Raw genomic sequence first — 16,324 nt, forward strand, 5'->3', positions numbered from 1 at the left:
TGTGCAAGGCCCTTAACCCTTTAGTGATCCACATGTGCTGTATCATGGCTGACCCAGTGCTCTCCCTCCCAGCTCCTAACATGTTACGTACATGTGAAGTATAAAGCACCATTCTTTCTTTCTTCAGTTACATTCAGTGATGCAGTTACAAATACAAATTGTGTTAGTCTATGTGACAGGTTATGGTGCTACCCAGGACAATTTTTTTTCCTATATAGAGTCTTTTCAGGGTTCTTGTCTAATTACTGTACGAAAGTGTGAAAGCTCATGTACAGAGAAGATACCCATTCCATCTAGCTCCCTGCCGTATTATTTGGCACTATAATGCACAGGTACGGTATAGGATCGTTTCGTCAGCGATGGGGACTGTTGCCAGGAATCACTTGTGTCCTCAGAGGCGGCCAATCAGACGCGCCTGGAGGCGTGGTTACAGCGCAGAGTCTTCGGCGGAGGAGGGAGGGACCATCCGCGGCGTCTCGCGTTTAAACCGAGCGCGAGGACATGGGTGCGCAGCTGTGAATTATTCCACATCGAGCTCGTGCGTCGCGCAAATCCACCACCGGTACTTATCAGACACTTATTTATAAGCAAGCTTGAAAAAGATTTTTGTAGCACTTGTGTATCGTTTTTTTTGTCTGCACTTTATCGTGTTCGGGACCGAGGTGAATCATGGACCAGGACAAGTACCTGCCCGAGCTGCTGGCCGAGAAAGAGAGCTTGGATCCGTCGTTCGTGCACGCGATGCGCCTTTTGGCTGAAGGTAAGGGAATGAACTCATCCTCCTCTCACCGGGCATTACGCTACCAGGCATGCACTGCATGGGATTAATCAAGCATTTTTATCACGCATTTGTCATTGATTATATCATCATCATCATCATCAATCATCAACATCATCATCATCAATCATCAACATCATATAAGCTATGCGTTTTTGAGTCGTGCCCGAGTGCAGGTGCTTTCCCCACCATTAGAAGTCAGAGAGCTGGTCTTCAGGTGTGGAAGCCCTGGATCTCTCAAGTACATGCACACAAGCTTAGATTTAGTCTTTAGTCTTGACCTTCCATGTGAGACTGGTTGAGCCTGGCATTAAACAGAGGCCAGTGTGTCCTCACACAGAGTGTCACCGTGACTGATCTGATGTGTTTCAGATCCCAATCCAAGTTCTTATCAGATGCCCCATTTCATCTCTCAGCAGATAAAGCCAGATCACACAGGAACCAAATTTAGAAGCAATAGAATTTTCAGTTTGAAGTTTCCTTCGCACGACTCAGCCGTGTTTAGCGTACACACCTGACATCCCCAGGTAGAATGAACTCTTATAGGCTCCGCGCAGACTTATAGAAAGCTGTGTAGGTGTGAATAAAAGGCTGAGGATTTTCTTTTTTTTTTGTACGCTACAGTATATTCCAGCATTACTCATTTTTTTATCTCGGATTTGAATCATATACCAGGAGAGAACATATCTGATGTATTTGTCTGCTTTGTATTCTTTATATGTGTTCATTTAATCTGAACCATATCAAACATGTACTGTAAAACACACGCAGCGTATTACTTTCTTACTGTTTGTGCAAGAAGCACTGATAAGACTGCTGCTTTGTTCAAATGCTCCTCTCACATAACTGATAAATTTAATGAACCCTCAATTCAGCAACGTTATCCAATTAAAACTTGAGATCTCTGTCTTAGGTAATTAGTGATGATAAATGATATTTTTGTTTTTCATCAGCACGAAGATTTATTCATATCGCAGATTACTTCTGGCTATGAAAGGCTTCTATTGCATTGTTGAAAAATAAACTCCTTGAAAGAGATAATAATAAGATTTTTGTGTACTTACAGTCTAGTGAAGGTAATTCGTGATCACTAGAATGGTTTAAATGAGATTACGCTAGGATTTAAACAACACATCACAACATCATTACAGCAGTTCAGAATAATTACCAAACAGTACAGTTTTTTTTTTTTACACATTAGGAAAGAGATCATCATGCTGCCTTCTCTGTTTTTATACTACCTATTTGTTTTTCTTTATTGTTTGGAATAATTTCACAGTTATACAACATTATTTCTAAAGCTTTGTATTTTTTTATATGCTAATAAATGCTGGTTAATACCATGCTGCATTGCAGTTTCTTTTTACATGGGTAGAATAATAATTATATGAATCCCCCCCCCCCCCATTAGTGTTAAAGCCATGAAGTTGATTAACACACCTTTGAGAATGTTTTTTCCTCTTATTGCTACAACTGCAATGTGCCAAAGATTAAAGTTTTATCCATTTCCAGTTACGAAAAATGCCTCAGAACAACATATTTGAAACAAGTTTGTTCCTGTTATCACTTATCTTAGAACAAATAATATAGCAGTTGAACCCCTCAACAGCATCAATATATATATATTCTAAGTAAGCATTTCTCACCCAGATGAAGGTACAGCATCCGTGTCATGAAACACATGACAGCTGGGGGGTTTTGCTTCTCTCCAGCAGACGGGATAATAAATGTGTTTGCTAGCACGGTGCAGCTCAAGTTAAGAGATGTTAATGTGCTGAAAGACACGCAGCATTGGCCTTGTTTCGCACAGTCACTTGATCTCTGTGACACTGAATATTGAAGATCCTTGATTCTTTTATTTTTTTTCATTCTCAGGGTTTTTTTAATCAGTGGTTAATTTAGATGCCCTATTTTCTTTTGTAAATAAACATGCTATACTTTATGCAAGTGCAGGATAACCGAGAAATGATTTATATCTCCGTGTTCAAACTTTTCTCATACCATTGCTTAATTTTTTAGAACTGTAGCTCTGACAGCATTTCTGGCGTCAAGGCAGATCACAAGTTCAGTTTAATGCATTCGTTCTATGTGTTATCATTTCCATAGTATCAGCTACAGTACACACACACACACACACACACACACATATCGTCATTAGTGTATAATGGACATTGATAATAAATTAAACTGGTAGTAAATGACTTAAACTAGTAAGTTTATGTAAGAAAACACTTAACAAATAAAGATGCATATTTGTTGATATGATGAGGTTTTCTGTAAAAAGATTTTATTTTTATTTAGGTATCAGCTTGTTACAGTGAAAGACCCCCCCCTTAAAAAAACCATTGCAATTTTAAAAAGCACTATTGCAAACAAAGGTTAGAAAAATATTTTATTTATTGCAAAATAGTAACAGCTTTATACCCTCTCTCGTTCTCTGTCTCTCTCTTTCTCTCTTTATACACTATATATATATATATATATATATATATATATATATATATATATATATATATATATATACACTATAAATAATAAATGTTGTATCTCAGAAATGCATTTATTAAATGTGAAAATTATTCAGAACTGCCTTTTACTTTCTCTTACATGACAAGCTGTCCATTTCATCTAATTATTAACATAAAAACAGAAAAAACCGAAGCTAATGATAAACGGTTCTTTCTTGCTGCTAGAGATAATCAAAACCAACTTGTTTTCAGGATGTTCTTAAACATTAAATGTAACTATAAATGTATGAAAAAAACAACTACAAAAACAAGCAAACGTGGTCAAAGTGTGGTGGTTAGGAGATATTAAACAAAAGCTGTTGTTCACCACACACCACCCTGTCACTGAATTGTTTTATTCCATACTTCATTTGCAAGTCATTATATTTTACGATTAATTGAGCATCTTTTTCAGTAAAGAGTCAGCAATTAATTTGCATTCTATTAACTGTAATTGGTGGCAAATATGGTAATCAGTGTCCTTCAATGCATACAGTATGCATATTTATATTGCTTAGTTCAAATTATAACAAACAAAATATTAAGAACGTCAGTGCATTAGCACCGAGTATGTGTTCTCAGGGTGTTGTTTATTAACATGCTAAAGTGGACAGCTGTGTTTCCAGGTTTGCTGTGGGTTAATCCTTATTTAAATTCCTAAATAAAAGACCAGTGTTCTTATTTCTAAGATTTCAAATATTTCAAATATTTGGAAAGTCATATAAATGTATTGCCCATACTAGACATCTAAGTCTGTTTCATTTTACCTGTATAGTAGAACTGAAACACAGGCAGGACTTTGCATGCTGCTTTCATTCTCATCCAATTTGATTCTCTAAGGTACATTTGTGTGAGAAAAATCTATCAGCTATGTTGTTCCCCCCTGAAAAGCAACTTGTCTATAAAGTACTGCATTAAGAGTGAGATTCCATCTGTAGAAGAGTGTGAAGATGGATCTCCACAACTGTTCATTTTCAGCACCGAGATGAAAGGAAACAGAAGGAAGATGAGGTGTCACCTTGAGGACAAGTCTGGACTAGTATTCATGCACAATATTACTATCGCGAACATGTCAGCACTAGTGGGGATGCGCAATTGTGTATTTATACTGGTTATTGGTTTCTTGCATTTGTTGTTCGGTGGAAAAGTATACACCTTTATGAAAATGTATTTTAAAACAGCATTAATATGAAAAAATATTATTATTAGAATATTATTATTAATATAAAAAAATATTCACTGACAGGTGAAGTGAAACGGATTATCTTGTTACAGTTGCACCTGTCAAGGGATGGATGTATATTAGGCAGCAAGTGAGAAGTCATAGATTATGTGTTGGATACAGGAAAATGGGCAAAGGTAAGTTTTTGAGCACAGGTCTTGTGGGGTGCACAGGGTGTCATGGTATGCAGTGTTTATTACCTACCAAAGGAACTCCAGTGAAGGACAATTGGTGAACTGGCTGCAGGGTCATAAACACCCAACATCTGTATGTTATTTTTAGAGTGCTGTGATTCTTTTCTGCTTGTATTTGTAAAAGGATTATATGAGTTAATGTATCCTTCTGGGCAGCTTGAGCTGAACTGATCATTTTCCTATGACCTCTTTTACCAACAAAGCATTTCCACAAACAGAACTGTCACTCACTCAGTGTTTTTTCTATAATTCTATATCAATTCTAGAACTGATTTGTGTTAAAATCTTATATATATATATATGCAGTTTCTAAAATATTCAAAACCCATATTGTACCAATATCCATAGCAAAATCATAATGTAGTACACTTTTGCCCTAATCTGATAAAGAATGTGAATGTGTATTCACAAAGTTTCATGCATTTTGCTAATGAATTTTAATAATGAAAGTTCAGTATTGTACATAAAATTTTCAATAAAGCAGAACATTTTGGACAAACGTCCTTCTGTAGAGTGTTCCTAAGGCTGTAGTAAAGTCAATGGATTTTGGAATGTTTAATAGCTGTAAGCACATTTATTCTTTTAGTTTCTACATTTCCCAGAGTGTAGATGATCTACTTGTGTTTTACATGTCCTCACTTCATTGCTCTTGTAACAGCAACAGGCTGTGCACATGGAGATGTCATTAATTGTATGTCTATTGCTGTTGAAATGTTTTGCCACTGGAAAGGAGATCATTTTGACGATACCCAGTTTGCTCGAGAAAACGATTGGCCAGTCTTCTCATAGTTTCTCCAGTATACAGTTGATTACATTTGGTAGAAGAAAAAATTATAAACAACTCCTACTGTGATGCACAAGGAATTATTGGTAATAAAAAAATTATCCTTTAGGGCATTAGTGGTGTGTGTTAATGAATTTGCATGTGGAACAACTTGAACACTTGTGCCACAGATTCTATTAGACTGATCTTTTAATTAACTCCTAACAAACAGGGCTTTGATGCTTTTGTCCCATCTGCACAAAATGATTGTGGCTTCCTTAAAGAGGGATGCTGTCTTAAGGTCGGTTTTTAAGTGTATGTCCTTTATTGGCTTATTAATTGGATTATTTACATTTTTATTTCTATAGAGTTAATTCTCTTTTTTTCCTATTCAGAAACCATGGGGAGAAAACTTTCTCTCTCAGCCTTCTCAACTGTATAGATGAGTGTTTTGTACAGCAATTAAAACTTGTAAATCATGGTAATTATTTTACTGGAAACAGCACGTTGGCAATGAAAGTAATTAAATTGTATTTCTTCATTTATCTCTTACTGTGTCTTGTAATAAGTTTTGCACATTTTATAACATATAGACATTTTTAATAACATTGATATCTGTATAAGATGTTGCAATTATCATGACTTTAAACAAACTTAGGATTGGCACATAAATTGCTTTTTTCTTCATCCCTTAATGAAACTGAATCTCTCATTCTCTTAAATGTGCGAGTTTATGAATACATTCTTGTCAGGTGAAACTGCTACAGTTTCTCTGAAACCGCTAAAGTGACAATCTGGACAGATTCGTATTGATTAATACAGACACCATTTGGCCATGGTTGAAAGTGTTGCTGAAATGGAGTGTTCTTTCCTTGTATTGTCGAAAGAGGCCCTCGAGAAAACAGCTGTTCAGCACTGAGCTAACATTTTCAGGCAGCGCCTTATTGGGTTTTTTGAATGTCATCTTGAGACACTGGCTCTTGGCCAGCTGACGCTTATTTATCCGACCATATTCACTCAGCTGTGTTTTATTTAATACCTCTAAAATTCCCCATGTGATTGGCAGCTCTGTTAGCAGGGCAGTACTGTGAACCAGCACCTTGACCCACACAGAAGTGACTCCAGCCCATTGTCACAGCACTTTGGCTCACCTAAATCTGTCTTTTCTCTTTCGGCTCAGGAGCTGAATGCTTTTGTTCATTTATAGACAGAAAGTTAGCACAGTAAGTCAGCACATTTGAGAAAAAGAGAAGAGAGCACTACCTACCTGGCAGTTAGAAATTTCAAACAGGACAAAGCAATAGTTAATGACATAACAAACAGCAGTAATGACTTATTGCCCCACCCTTGTGCTTACAGTGTTGTAAATTAAATGACTAGCAGATAAGCAGCTTCACATGTTCCCTTGATTGATTTTCTATGTAAAGTAGGTAATGATTAAGGCTAAGGTTCAATTTATCAGGACCTAATGATACCTGTATAAAGCTTTACTCATTTAAAACACTTCAAATACCTCAAGGGATTTTGTATTGAGTGATCTGAAGATAAAGAAGATCTGTTAATTAGTCCCATGTTTATTTATCTTATGTTTTTAAAACTTAATTCTGTGATACATGACAATGCGATGCAGTTCCATGAAACAACGTACCATCCATATCCCTGTCTCCCTTGGCAGTGTCTTGGTCATGATAAATTGGTTACTAAAACAAAGGTTCCACTATTGCCACCATAGAGTCTGGTCAACTGGTGCCTTTATAACAACAGCATAAGTGAAACATTCTTAGTTTGTTCTTTTACCGACCTCACAATCTAGTTTTATATTTCGGCTTTTAATTCACTGTTTTACAGCCACCTTGATAAAAGGTGTGTCTCAATCAGCTATTTATTTCAGTGGTTAGGGTGGTGTTCAGGGAGTCGGCCATTTTAATGGGCTGTCTCAAGTGCTAAGTCCTTTAAGTGCACAGAAACAGTTGCTTTCTAAAATATTTTCTAAAGTGTCTAAAAACCCCAATGGTTAATGATCTATTTTTTTCTTCCAAAAATCCTCGAGCCTTCTTATGGTCCTGCTTGAAACACTGTGATTACGCTAGCACATTTATATGACATATGAAACTTCTTTTTTAATTAATATTCTTCTTGTCTGATGTTGATAAATGCCAGTGATGATGATTTACAACCTGAGTGTATATTGCAGTCATGTCCCAATGTGTAGTAAGCCTTCTAGTGCTCATTAAACTAGTTCATGTTATAAGGAACTACAGTAGGGAGCTGATTGAGACAAACCAAAAGTCAGGACAAAGCAATAGCAACTGTTTCCCCATTCAGCAAAAGAAAATGTTGTTTCCTTTTTAGTGAATTGCCATCTCTGCTTGTTCTGCTGGATTGCTTTTTTGGTGTCTCCTTCTACTGATTACAAATGGCTAAGAGACCTGAATGTATTTTATTTCAAACACTGGTTATATATTAAACACAAAATTATGTGCATGCTTGTTACAGCATGGTCCAGGATCTGTTCTGTCAATGTCAACTAATCTCGGTGTTTAGCATGCTGCAATTCAATCCCTCATTTTCAGTAAATCCGCATGAAGAAAAGCAATACAATGCACCTCTGTTTCATAATTTATAAAATGTTGCAATATACTGCATTTTGCCAAATGTATGATTTGGTTGAAAAAATAGTCAAATTGTCCATACTAGACACTCATGTCCTTTTAATTTTAATTTTAAGATACTGCTTCATTATGAGATCAGGTTGTCTGTCAAGTAATTTGAAGATGCACTTTTCATTGATTTATTGAAGATTATTGATCAGTTATTGAATGATACACTGTAATAACTGTGGACAAGAATTGCCGTCTTTCATTGCGTCTTACAAAAAAAATCATTTATGGCAATTTCACTAATCTCACCCTGTGTATAGTTGCACTGTATGTAATATATACAAATTACATAAAGGATTAACAATAAAAAATAAAAAAACACTTAAATTGCCTTTTTTTATTTTTTTTTTGGGTTGTCTTATTATGAATTATTTGGAATATTTGATGCACCACCATGCATTAAGACATGTTAATGTTGAAAAGTTTAGTGTCAGATCTATATTAAGTTAATCTTTCAAATATCTAAAGGTGTCACTGTGATGAACAGCAGGCATAATAAATCTGCAAAAGTTTCCTGTGAAAATTGCAGATTTTTTGTCAGATTTATTTATATCTTTAATGTAAAGTAGAAATCAACACATTTAAGTAAAAAAACAAACATACATTTTGTATGAAGGAATAAACTTACAATAATGTGTTTGCATAAATGTCCACACCACTTAACTAATACTTTGTTAAACAATCTTTGCTTATACTATGTTCCATGTTTGACTTGAAACACTTCCCATTTAAGCGGCTTCTTCAGTCATTTCTTCAGACTGAGTGAAATGTTTCGATCTAATCAGATAGAAGTCCATGACATGACACAACTTCCAGACAACCAGACCTGGATGACTTGTTTGTTGTTTGGAAAATATCACAATCTCATTGATAACATTTTAAAATTGTATTCAGTACATGCTTTGTAGGCTCTCTGTGAACCTGCTGGATAGCAGATGAAACCAGGAAGGTGGAAAATACTTATGCTTCAACAATAATTTGAACGTGATTGGTTAATTTTGAGCATAGTAAAATGCATCATTAGATAAAGGGTGCATATACATCCAGGTTATTAAGCAAGCTAAATAGTTTTTCCACTGTTTGTTGTTGTTGGTTGTAACACATTAACCCTGGAAAATTATCTGACATTGATCATGGTTTCAAATATTTATAATAGCGCAAAAACCTGCAATATTATAACAAGGGTGTATAGACTTTTTAAATCCATTGTTGATGCAGACCAAGACGACTCTTTATGCTTGAGGCAGGCTGCAGGATTTCTGTTTTTCCCCACTGACTGCAAAAATAATTTGTTCTTTTTTAAATAGCTTCAAGTGAGATTATCTGCAGGTCACCATATATTCTTCTGCATTAGTTCCACTAGCTATTACCCTCTGGTGTGATTTTGCATGCAATGCCGACGCCTCATGCGAATCTTACTTCAATTAACATTTTCTTTCCGGGTTTTCAAATCTAAATCTCAAGTATTGCACATGCGGGGTTTGTTGTAAATCCCAGCACACCTGCACCAGGTAATCATTTCATAATTATGTGATTTGGGACTGATGGAATTTGGCGTAGTTTTATTCTGGTTAGATTAGCCAAGGACTGGAGGGCTTATATAAATTGCTCACCCCTATTTGTTAGCTAGCTGGCACCTTATAAAGGCACTATTATGGAACAGTAATATGCTTGAGGGTATAAAATGAGCGAGGGAGAGCTGTATGATTGAAATAGCATACATTTACCATGAGGGAGTAGCCTTTCTATATTAACTCGGGGAGAAAAGCCGATTACCTGGTGTGTGTGTTTTTTTTTATTTTATTTATTTATTTTTTTTACCACAGTCAGAATGAGTTCTTCACATTGATTAAAACTAAATCCTGAATACAAACAAAACTTCATCACTGTTTACTTTGTAAACCTGGTTTCAGGCTGTGATTTCAGCTATCTTTTCTCCCTCTATTTTTCTTTCGAATTTCATCATCCACCAACTTCTATCCACCAGTCAGCTCTCTGCTATCATATGAAAACTACCAACTGCAGAGGGTAAAAGCTTTCTCCAAGACAAGTGAACCACAACCACATTACCCACAGCTTTTTCTTCCCTTCCACTCATATTGCATCACAGTATAGAACACTATGAAGCAAGTGATTTCTGTCCTTTTCTACACATATTAGCTGATAAATAGCGATGATTGGCTAGTGTTTTTATGACTGACAGGAGAGAGTGAGCCCTCTCACCCATAAAGCACTGCCAGTTTTACTTCTTTAAATCCTGGACACAGAGAGATGTTGTACTACTGCAGTTAAGGCTTGTTTCGCTTTTATACTATATAGCTCCACCCACTCAAATTAATAAATGTGATGTAATATTTATATACAGTACAGACCAAAAGTTTATATATATAGTTTTCTTTATTTTCATGACTATGAAAATTGTAGATTCACACTGAAGGCATCAAAACTATGAATTAACACGTGGAATTATATACATAACAAAAAAGTGAAATGAAAATATGTCATATTGTAGGTTCTTCAAAGTAGGCATCAAGAGAATGCCAAGAGTGTGCAAAGCAGTAATCAAAGCAAAAGGTGGCTACTTTGAAGAACCTACAATATGACATATTTTCAGTTGTTTCACACTTTTTTGTTATGTATATAATTCCACATGTGTTAATTCATAGTTTTGATGCCTTCAGTGTGACTCTACAATTTTCATAGTCATGAAAATAAAGAAAACTCTTTGAATGAGAAGGTGTGTCCAAACTTTTGGTCTGTACTGTATATATACTGATGCTCAGATGTTAATATAAGACACTTAGCAGTTTTATTATAAGACTCTCAGTTACTTTTATTTACTTTATTGATTTATTTATTTGGAGTATGATTTTGGTTTAAAAACAGTTAAAAACATTAAAAAATTCATGGAAAATCTTATGCATTACAATAGTTGTCAAATATGATTTGTGAACAGTATAGCAACACCATGTCATTTATTCATATAATCCATTCTGGTAGCTGTAACATAATGGTGTTTTGGTGTGATCATATGTAGGGATTAGGTAATGACTTTTAAAGACTGGGGAACTTAAAAAAACGGCTGTCAATGGTTGTCAATCACCCTTTCATAGTTATTTTTCTCTGCAGTCCGTAACCATACTCTGTGTGTGATTTTGATATTTCTTTTACATTTCTATACATCAAGTGTAAGAAACATACATCGGAATCTAATGGTTTGTGAGTCTGTCAAACAGTGTTGCGATGATTTTAATTGAATAGTTTTAAATGTAAATTTGCATTACTGTTGCAGGAAAATAGTATACAGTAAGCAGATATTTCAGAGAGTATAAAAAGCTTAGAGGGAAACACCTAATTATCAAAAAAAGGTTTCTATGGACTATGGAGCATCAAGGGGCAAGTCAAGTGTAAGTGGGTGTAAAAAATTCTGGAAATTAGAGCATGAAAAGCATGTTAATGAGACAAACACAAACTGACAAAAATCATTACATTTCGAACTGCAATGGTGTACAGTAAGGTATTTTTACTTTATTTTTACTTTAAGTACATGGATTGTATCTTATTATTTTCATTTTGGGAAACTTTGACTTCACTAGGTTTCAGAAAAAAAAAAGATTTTCCTTGCTACTTTGCAGTAAATACACAAATTATGTTAAAATGAGACCTTTGCTGAGACCCAAGGTTCTTGCAATAGTTTGTGTGCAGTAAGGGTCTCACTGTGTGTCTGGAACAATAGAAAACTCTCTTATTAAAAAGGTATGATGTGCAGTAGAATGGAACACTGAACTGCATCAATTATTAAAGTTCTCATAGATATTTTCACTTTAATACATTCTCACATTCAAAAGTATTTTGCACTTTTACTCAAATCAAAGTGTAAAATTAATATTTTTTTTCTATTCTACTGAAGTAAGATTCAAGCAGGATTTATGCACGTTTACTAAAGCACAGGAATGGTGTTCTTTGTGAAAAACTTTGATGAGACATCATGTGATATCCTAAAGGGCCATAATCAAAGTAAAAATGTATAATATAAAATATATCTGTATTAATACAATTTCAAAATACATTTGACAAAACTTATATATTAGTAATTTGACACTAAAAAAAGATTATATTTAATTTTAGGTTTTTAATATTTTTTCTCAAGCCTAATGGAACTGCATTTTTTTTTCTTTCATTTGACTTGGCTGTTTTTGCAGGCTGTATGTTTTAATGCCAGGATCAATCCTTCTGGAAAGATGTTTTGTTTGTAGTATCCCAAGTTCAAAAATTTTTCTGAGTTTACTCATTTTCTTATATTTCAGTTATAAAAAAATAAGTAAAACGTATCTTATCCTAAAGTTTCCCGCTGTCAGTGAATTGTGGTGTCTTTTAGGATGGTCTCACTGCAGGGTTGAAATGCTGGCACAGATATCAATATGTTCGGTTAAACGAATCAGTTCCACCAGAACGCATTTACGATGAGGTGAGCAGGAGCTCATGTGGCATCTTCCATGTTTAAATCAGTTAAGTAATTCCTCTTTATCACTTAGCCCTAAAAAGACTTGATGCATGGCCAGAGAAATTGTATTAGTTGAGGAAAATGTGGAACTTCTTAGTGAATTAATTGAACAAATTCAGTACGGAAGTATGCCTTTTAGCACTGCTGTACTATCCCCTGGTGGTAAAAAAATATTAAATCTGAGGTTTAGTCTTTGGCTTTCTGATTCTTTTTGATGAAAAAAGGCTTCTGATACAGAGACAAGCATCTGCCTAAAGCTTTTTCTTTTTTCTTTTAAGGACTTATCGATTTTTATGTATTCTAAAAGCCAGGCTTTTTCTGTGGTACTCTTGTAGTTGCTCTGCTGAGCTGGGCCAAATTAGCTGATTTCATTTGTGAGTAACTAACCGAATCATATTTTTGTGTTTTGCCATGTTCAATTCAATTAATTTTTATTTGTATTAATATAGCACTTTTAACAATGGACATTGTCTCAAAGCAGCTTGACAGAGATAAAGTGGTTATAAAGTTTTATAAAATAATATATAAGTCTAGTGCCTATAAGTTTGTTCTTCATAATTTTTAGTTCATTCCTAATAAGCAAGCAAGTGGTGACAGTGGCAAAAAAAATATAAAAAAAAGAAACCTTTAGATGAACCAGACTCAAAAGTGAACACATCCTCATCTGGGTGACACCTAATATCCATTAATTACCATGCAGTATCCATGTTTTAAACAAGAGCTAATAAACGATTGGGAGAATATGCCATCAGAGTATTATTGCACTTACAACAGTAATGCCATTTATTTTGCAATGAATATATAGGATTCAAAAAGATTAATCAATGACTAGATTGAGTGCCATTATGCTTAATTCTGCTTGTACTACAGCAATGAAAAAGATTGTATGAAGTTTTTATTTCTTTTATTAAGTTTATTAAAGTTTGATCATAATTTATAGCTACATTAAATATTGTGGTACATCCATGTTCATGAAATGTTCATGAAATCACTGAGATTATAATGATTATAATTTTCTCACCATCTTTTCTCACACATCATGTTTACTGATAAATAAGAAAAAATCGAAACAGCTTCACATTTGTTAGAAAGTGCTTACTCTAGGAGGCATCCAAAAATGCTACATAAACATCTTCGTACAGAAAGTTTTTGCGGATTAGCCTTGCAGCCAATTCAACATAAAACGAATCAGCTCATTTCCGAGTAATCCGAACACAGTCTTTGGCAGCGCTGTGTTATAATGTGTTTTATTGTCGTAATTTATTGTTCAATACACACACTGACGCTTCAATTTGCATCTTTGGCTACACAGACATCGGTTTTGTGCGTTGCATAATGAAAACTGAAATTATACCACCTCCATCTCCAGCTCCATCTCTCCACCAAGTGACAAAACATTTATAGAACGAGAGCTGAAATTTACTATGATTAGAGGACTGACTCTTGCTGAAAAGCCCTCTATTGTAAAACTCATCAAGCATTTTTTTTCTCCATTCGAAAACAATCATGCGCAGGTTGATAGGTTAACGACAGTTATCATGACATTTTCAGGATTGTTGTGCTGCTGAACAAATTGATAGTTTCCCTAATACTCGCCTCAGTAAAGCACAAGGGAACTATTCCATCTTGTACTCTGTGTTGTCTTTTTTGAGGTCATCCTGTTTGAACTTAAAATTTTGCTCATATTTGCAGGAGCATTTTCTAATCAGGTTTAGTAAATGCTTAAAGTCTGTAGTTAGTGAAATACTTATAGCTTTATTTGACTTTTTAATTATATTATGGATTTGGATTTGGATATGCCAAAAGTATTGGCATCACTTATTAAAATGAGCATGACACTCCATGCAAATCCTGTGCACTGTACATTTCCATTGCTCTGAAAGTTGCATGTATATTTTTGTTTATCAAGTTTTTGTTTTGGTTTAAAACATTTAAGCAGCAGAGGCATGTGAATTTAGATATGAGCAGCTTTATTTTTATTTTGAAATGGTCTAAGATAGTTATCTAGTTTTTTTAACCAAGAGTATCAGAGTTGAAATACACAATCAGAGGCTTACTTTAGTGCAGAATGTATACACACACACACACACGCACGCACGCACGCACGCACGCACGCACACACACACACACACACACACACACACACACACACACACACACACACACACACACACACTCACACACATACATAGAGGTAATTAATGCATTGTGCTTAATGTGCAATGTATAATGTACAAAGTGCATGCAAAATCATGCCAACACCTACCTCATAACCTGCAACCTTAGTGACCAAAAGGGATTTTTTAAATACTTTTTTTTATATAAAAAAAACTGCTAAAAATTCCTATCAACAGTTGACATTCCTTTTTACTAGATTTATCAAATATTAAATGCTAAATTATTTAAACTAATAATTGATACACTATACCCAATTGTGACTATTACTTACCTCAGGAACCATTTTATATATATTTTTTGTATTAATATTATAAAAGTTTTTCTACTAGGGATCAGTCAAATGTTCTCATAAGGTCAAAAATCTCAGGCACACAGACACGCAATTATATGTCTGTACGAATGTATTAATTCTGTAAATAATGCTTTGCCAACACTGTAACCTCAATCTTTTAGTTTTCTGAGAATGGTTCTCTAGAAAGCTTTTCAGAAAATCCTTCACCGTGATGACCCAAAAACTCTCACAAAATCATTCTTTCTTCTCCTAAACACTCACTATTATATTAAGGGTTGTAAATGGATAAATTGCTAATACAATGATATAGTAGCATTACATTTTCCCTTCACTTGAACTAGAAGACCCAAAGCCGTTCCAGCATGAAAATATCCCTGTGCAAAAAATAAATACACAAAACTAAATGAGGAATAGGATGTTCAAAAAGCACATACAGATTTTATGGTCAGTTGTCACCACTAACTTTGTTCTTTTAGCAGACCTTTAATGACCATCCATATTTCTTTTTTTGGTTTGGGGTTGTTTTCATGCTGTTATCCTGCTTTCCAGAAGGAATTGAATAATAAATTAAACCTATCTGTACCTTTCAGCATTCATAATCCCATCAATTTGGACACTATCATCAACATCACTGGCAAAAATGTAGCCCCAAACTAGAAGAGACCCTCCACCATGTTTTACTGAAGGCCGAAAGCAATCGTTCTTCAATGTTATTCTCACATATTGTATACAATTTGACCAATAAATTTCAAACTCCATAATATTTCCAATATCATCGTTCCAAAATTTTGTGAGCTTTAGCAGATTCTAGCTTTTTCACCCTGTTCCCCTCCTAAAAAAAGGTGGTTTCGTGGCTGCAACCCTTCCACAGTGACCCTTTCTGATAAAGCTTTTTTCGAAGGGTGTAAAATGGTTAACTTGGCATCACTATGAAGCTTCCAGATGCTAAGCTTGGTCAAAAAAAATTTGTAGTTTTTTTGGCCTTTTAGTTTAGTCCCTGATCTCTCCTGATTCTTCAAAACAGCTTGAATACAATAACGAGTGTCCACTTTGATGCTGATATCCGTTTAAAAATGGCCTTGCCGATGCCAAAGTGTGATTTTATGTCTGGCATATTCTGTAAACTTTGACATTGTGAACGGAATCGTGTGAGTGGTCTTATTAGCAGTTAACTCACATGTGTATGTAATGCTCAATCATGTCTTGCATAAATCAGGTGTAATAGA

The 16,324-nt window shown here is 34.8% G+C and overlaps 1 protein-coding gene across 7 annotated transcripts in view; it reads left to right on the forward strand.

Moving 5' to 3' along the window:
• Window positions 1–407: 407 nt before the first annotated feature.
• Window positions 408–16,324, forward strand: part of khdrbs2 (KH domain containing, RNA binding, signal transduction associated 2) — a 243,009-nt gene continuing 227,092 nt past the window's right edge. For all 7 annotated transcript variants that reach the window (XM_083538517.1, XM_083538518.1, XM_083538520.1 and 4 more), the window contains exon 1: window positions 408–760. In XM_083538517.1, coding sequence (XP_083394643.1) covers window positions 670–760 — 91 coding nt within the window. In that variant the 5' untranslated portion in view covers window positions 408–669. The remainder of the gene's footprint in view (window positions 761–16,324) is intronic.

This window comes from Silurus aristotelis, assembly GCF_946808225.1.
Source record: "Silurus aristotelis genome assembly, chromosome: 4".
In the NCBI taxonomy this organism is placed as follows: domain Eukaryota; kingdom Metazoa; phylum Chordata; class Actinopteri; order Siluriformes; family Siluridae; genus Silurus; species Silurus aristotelis.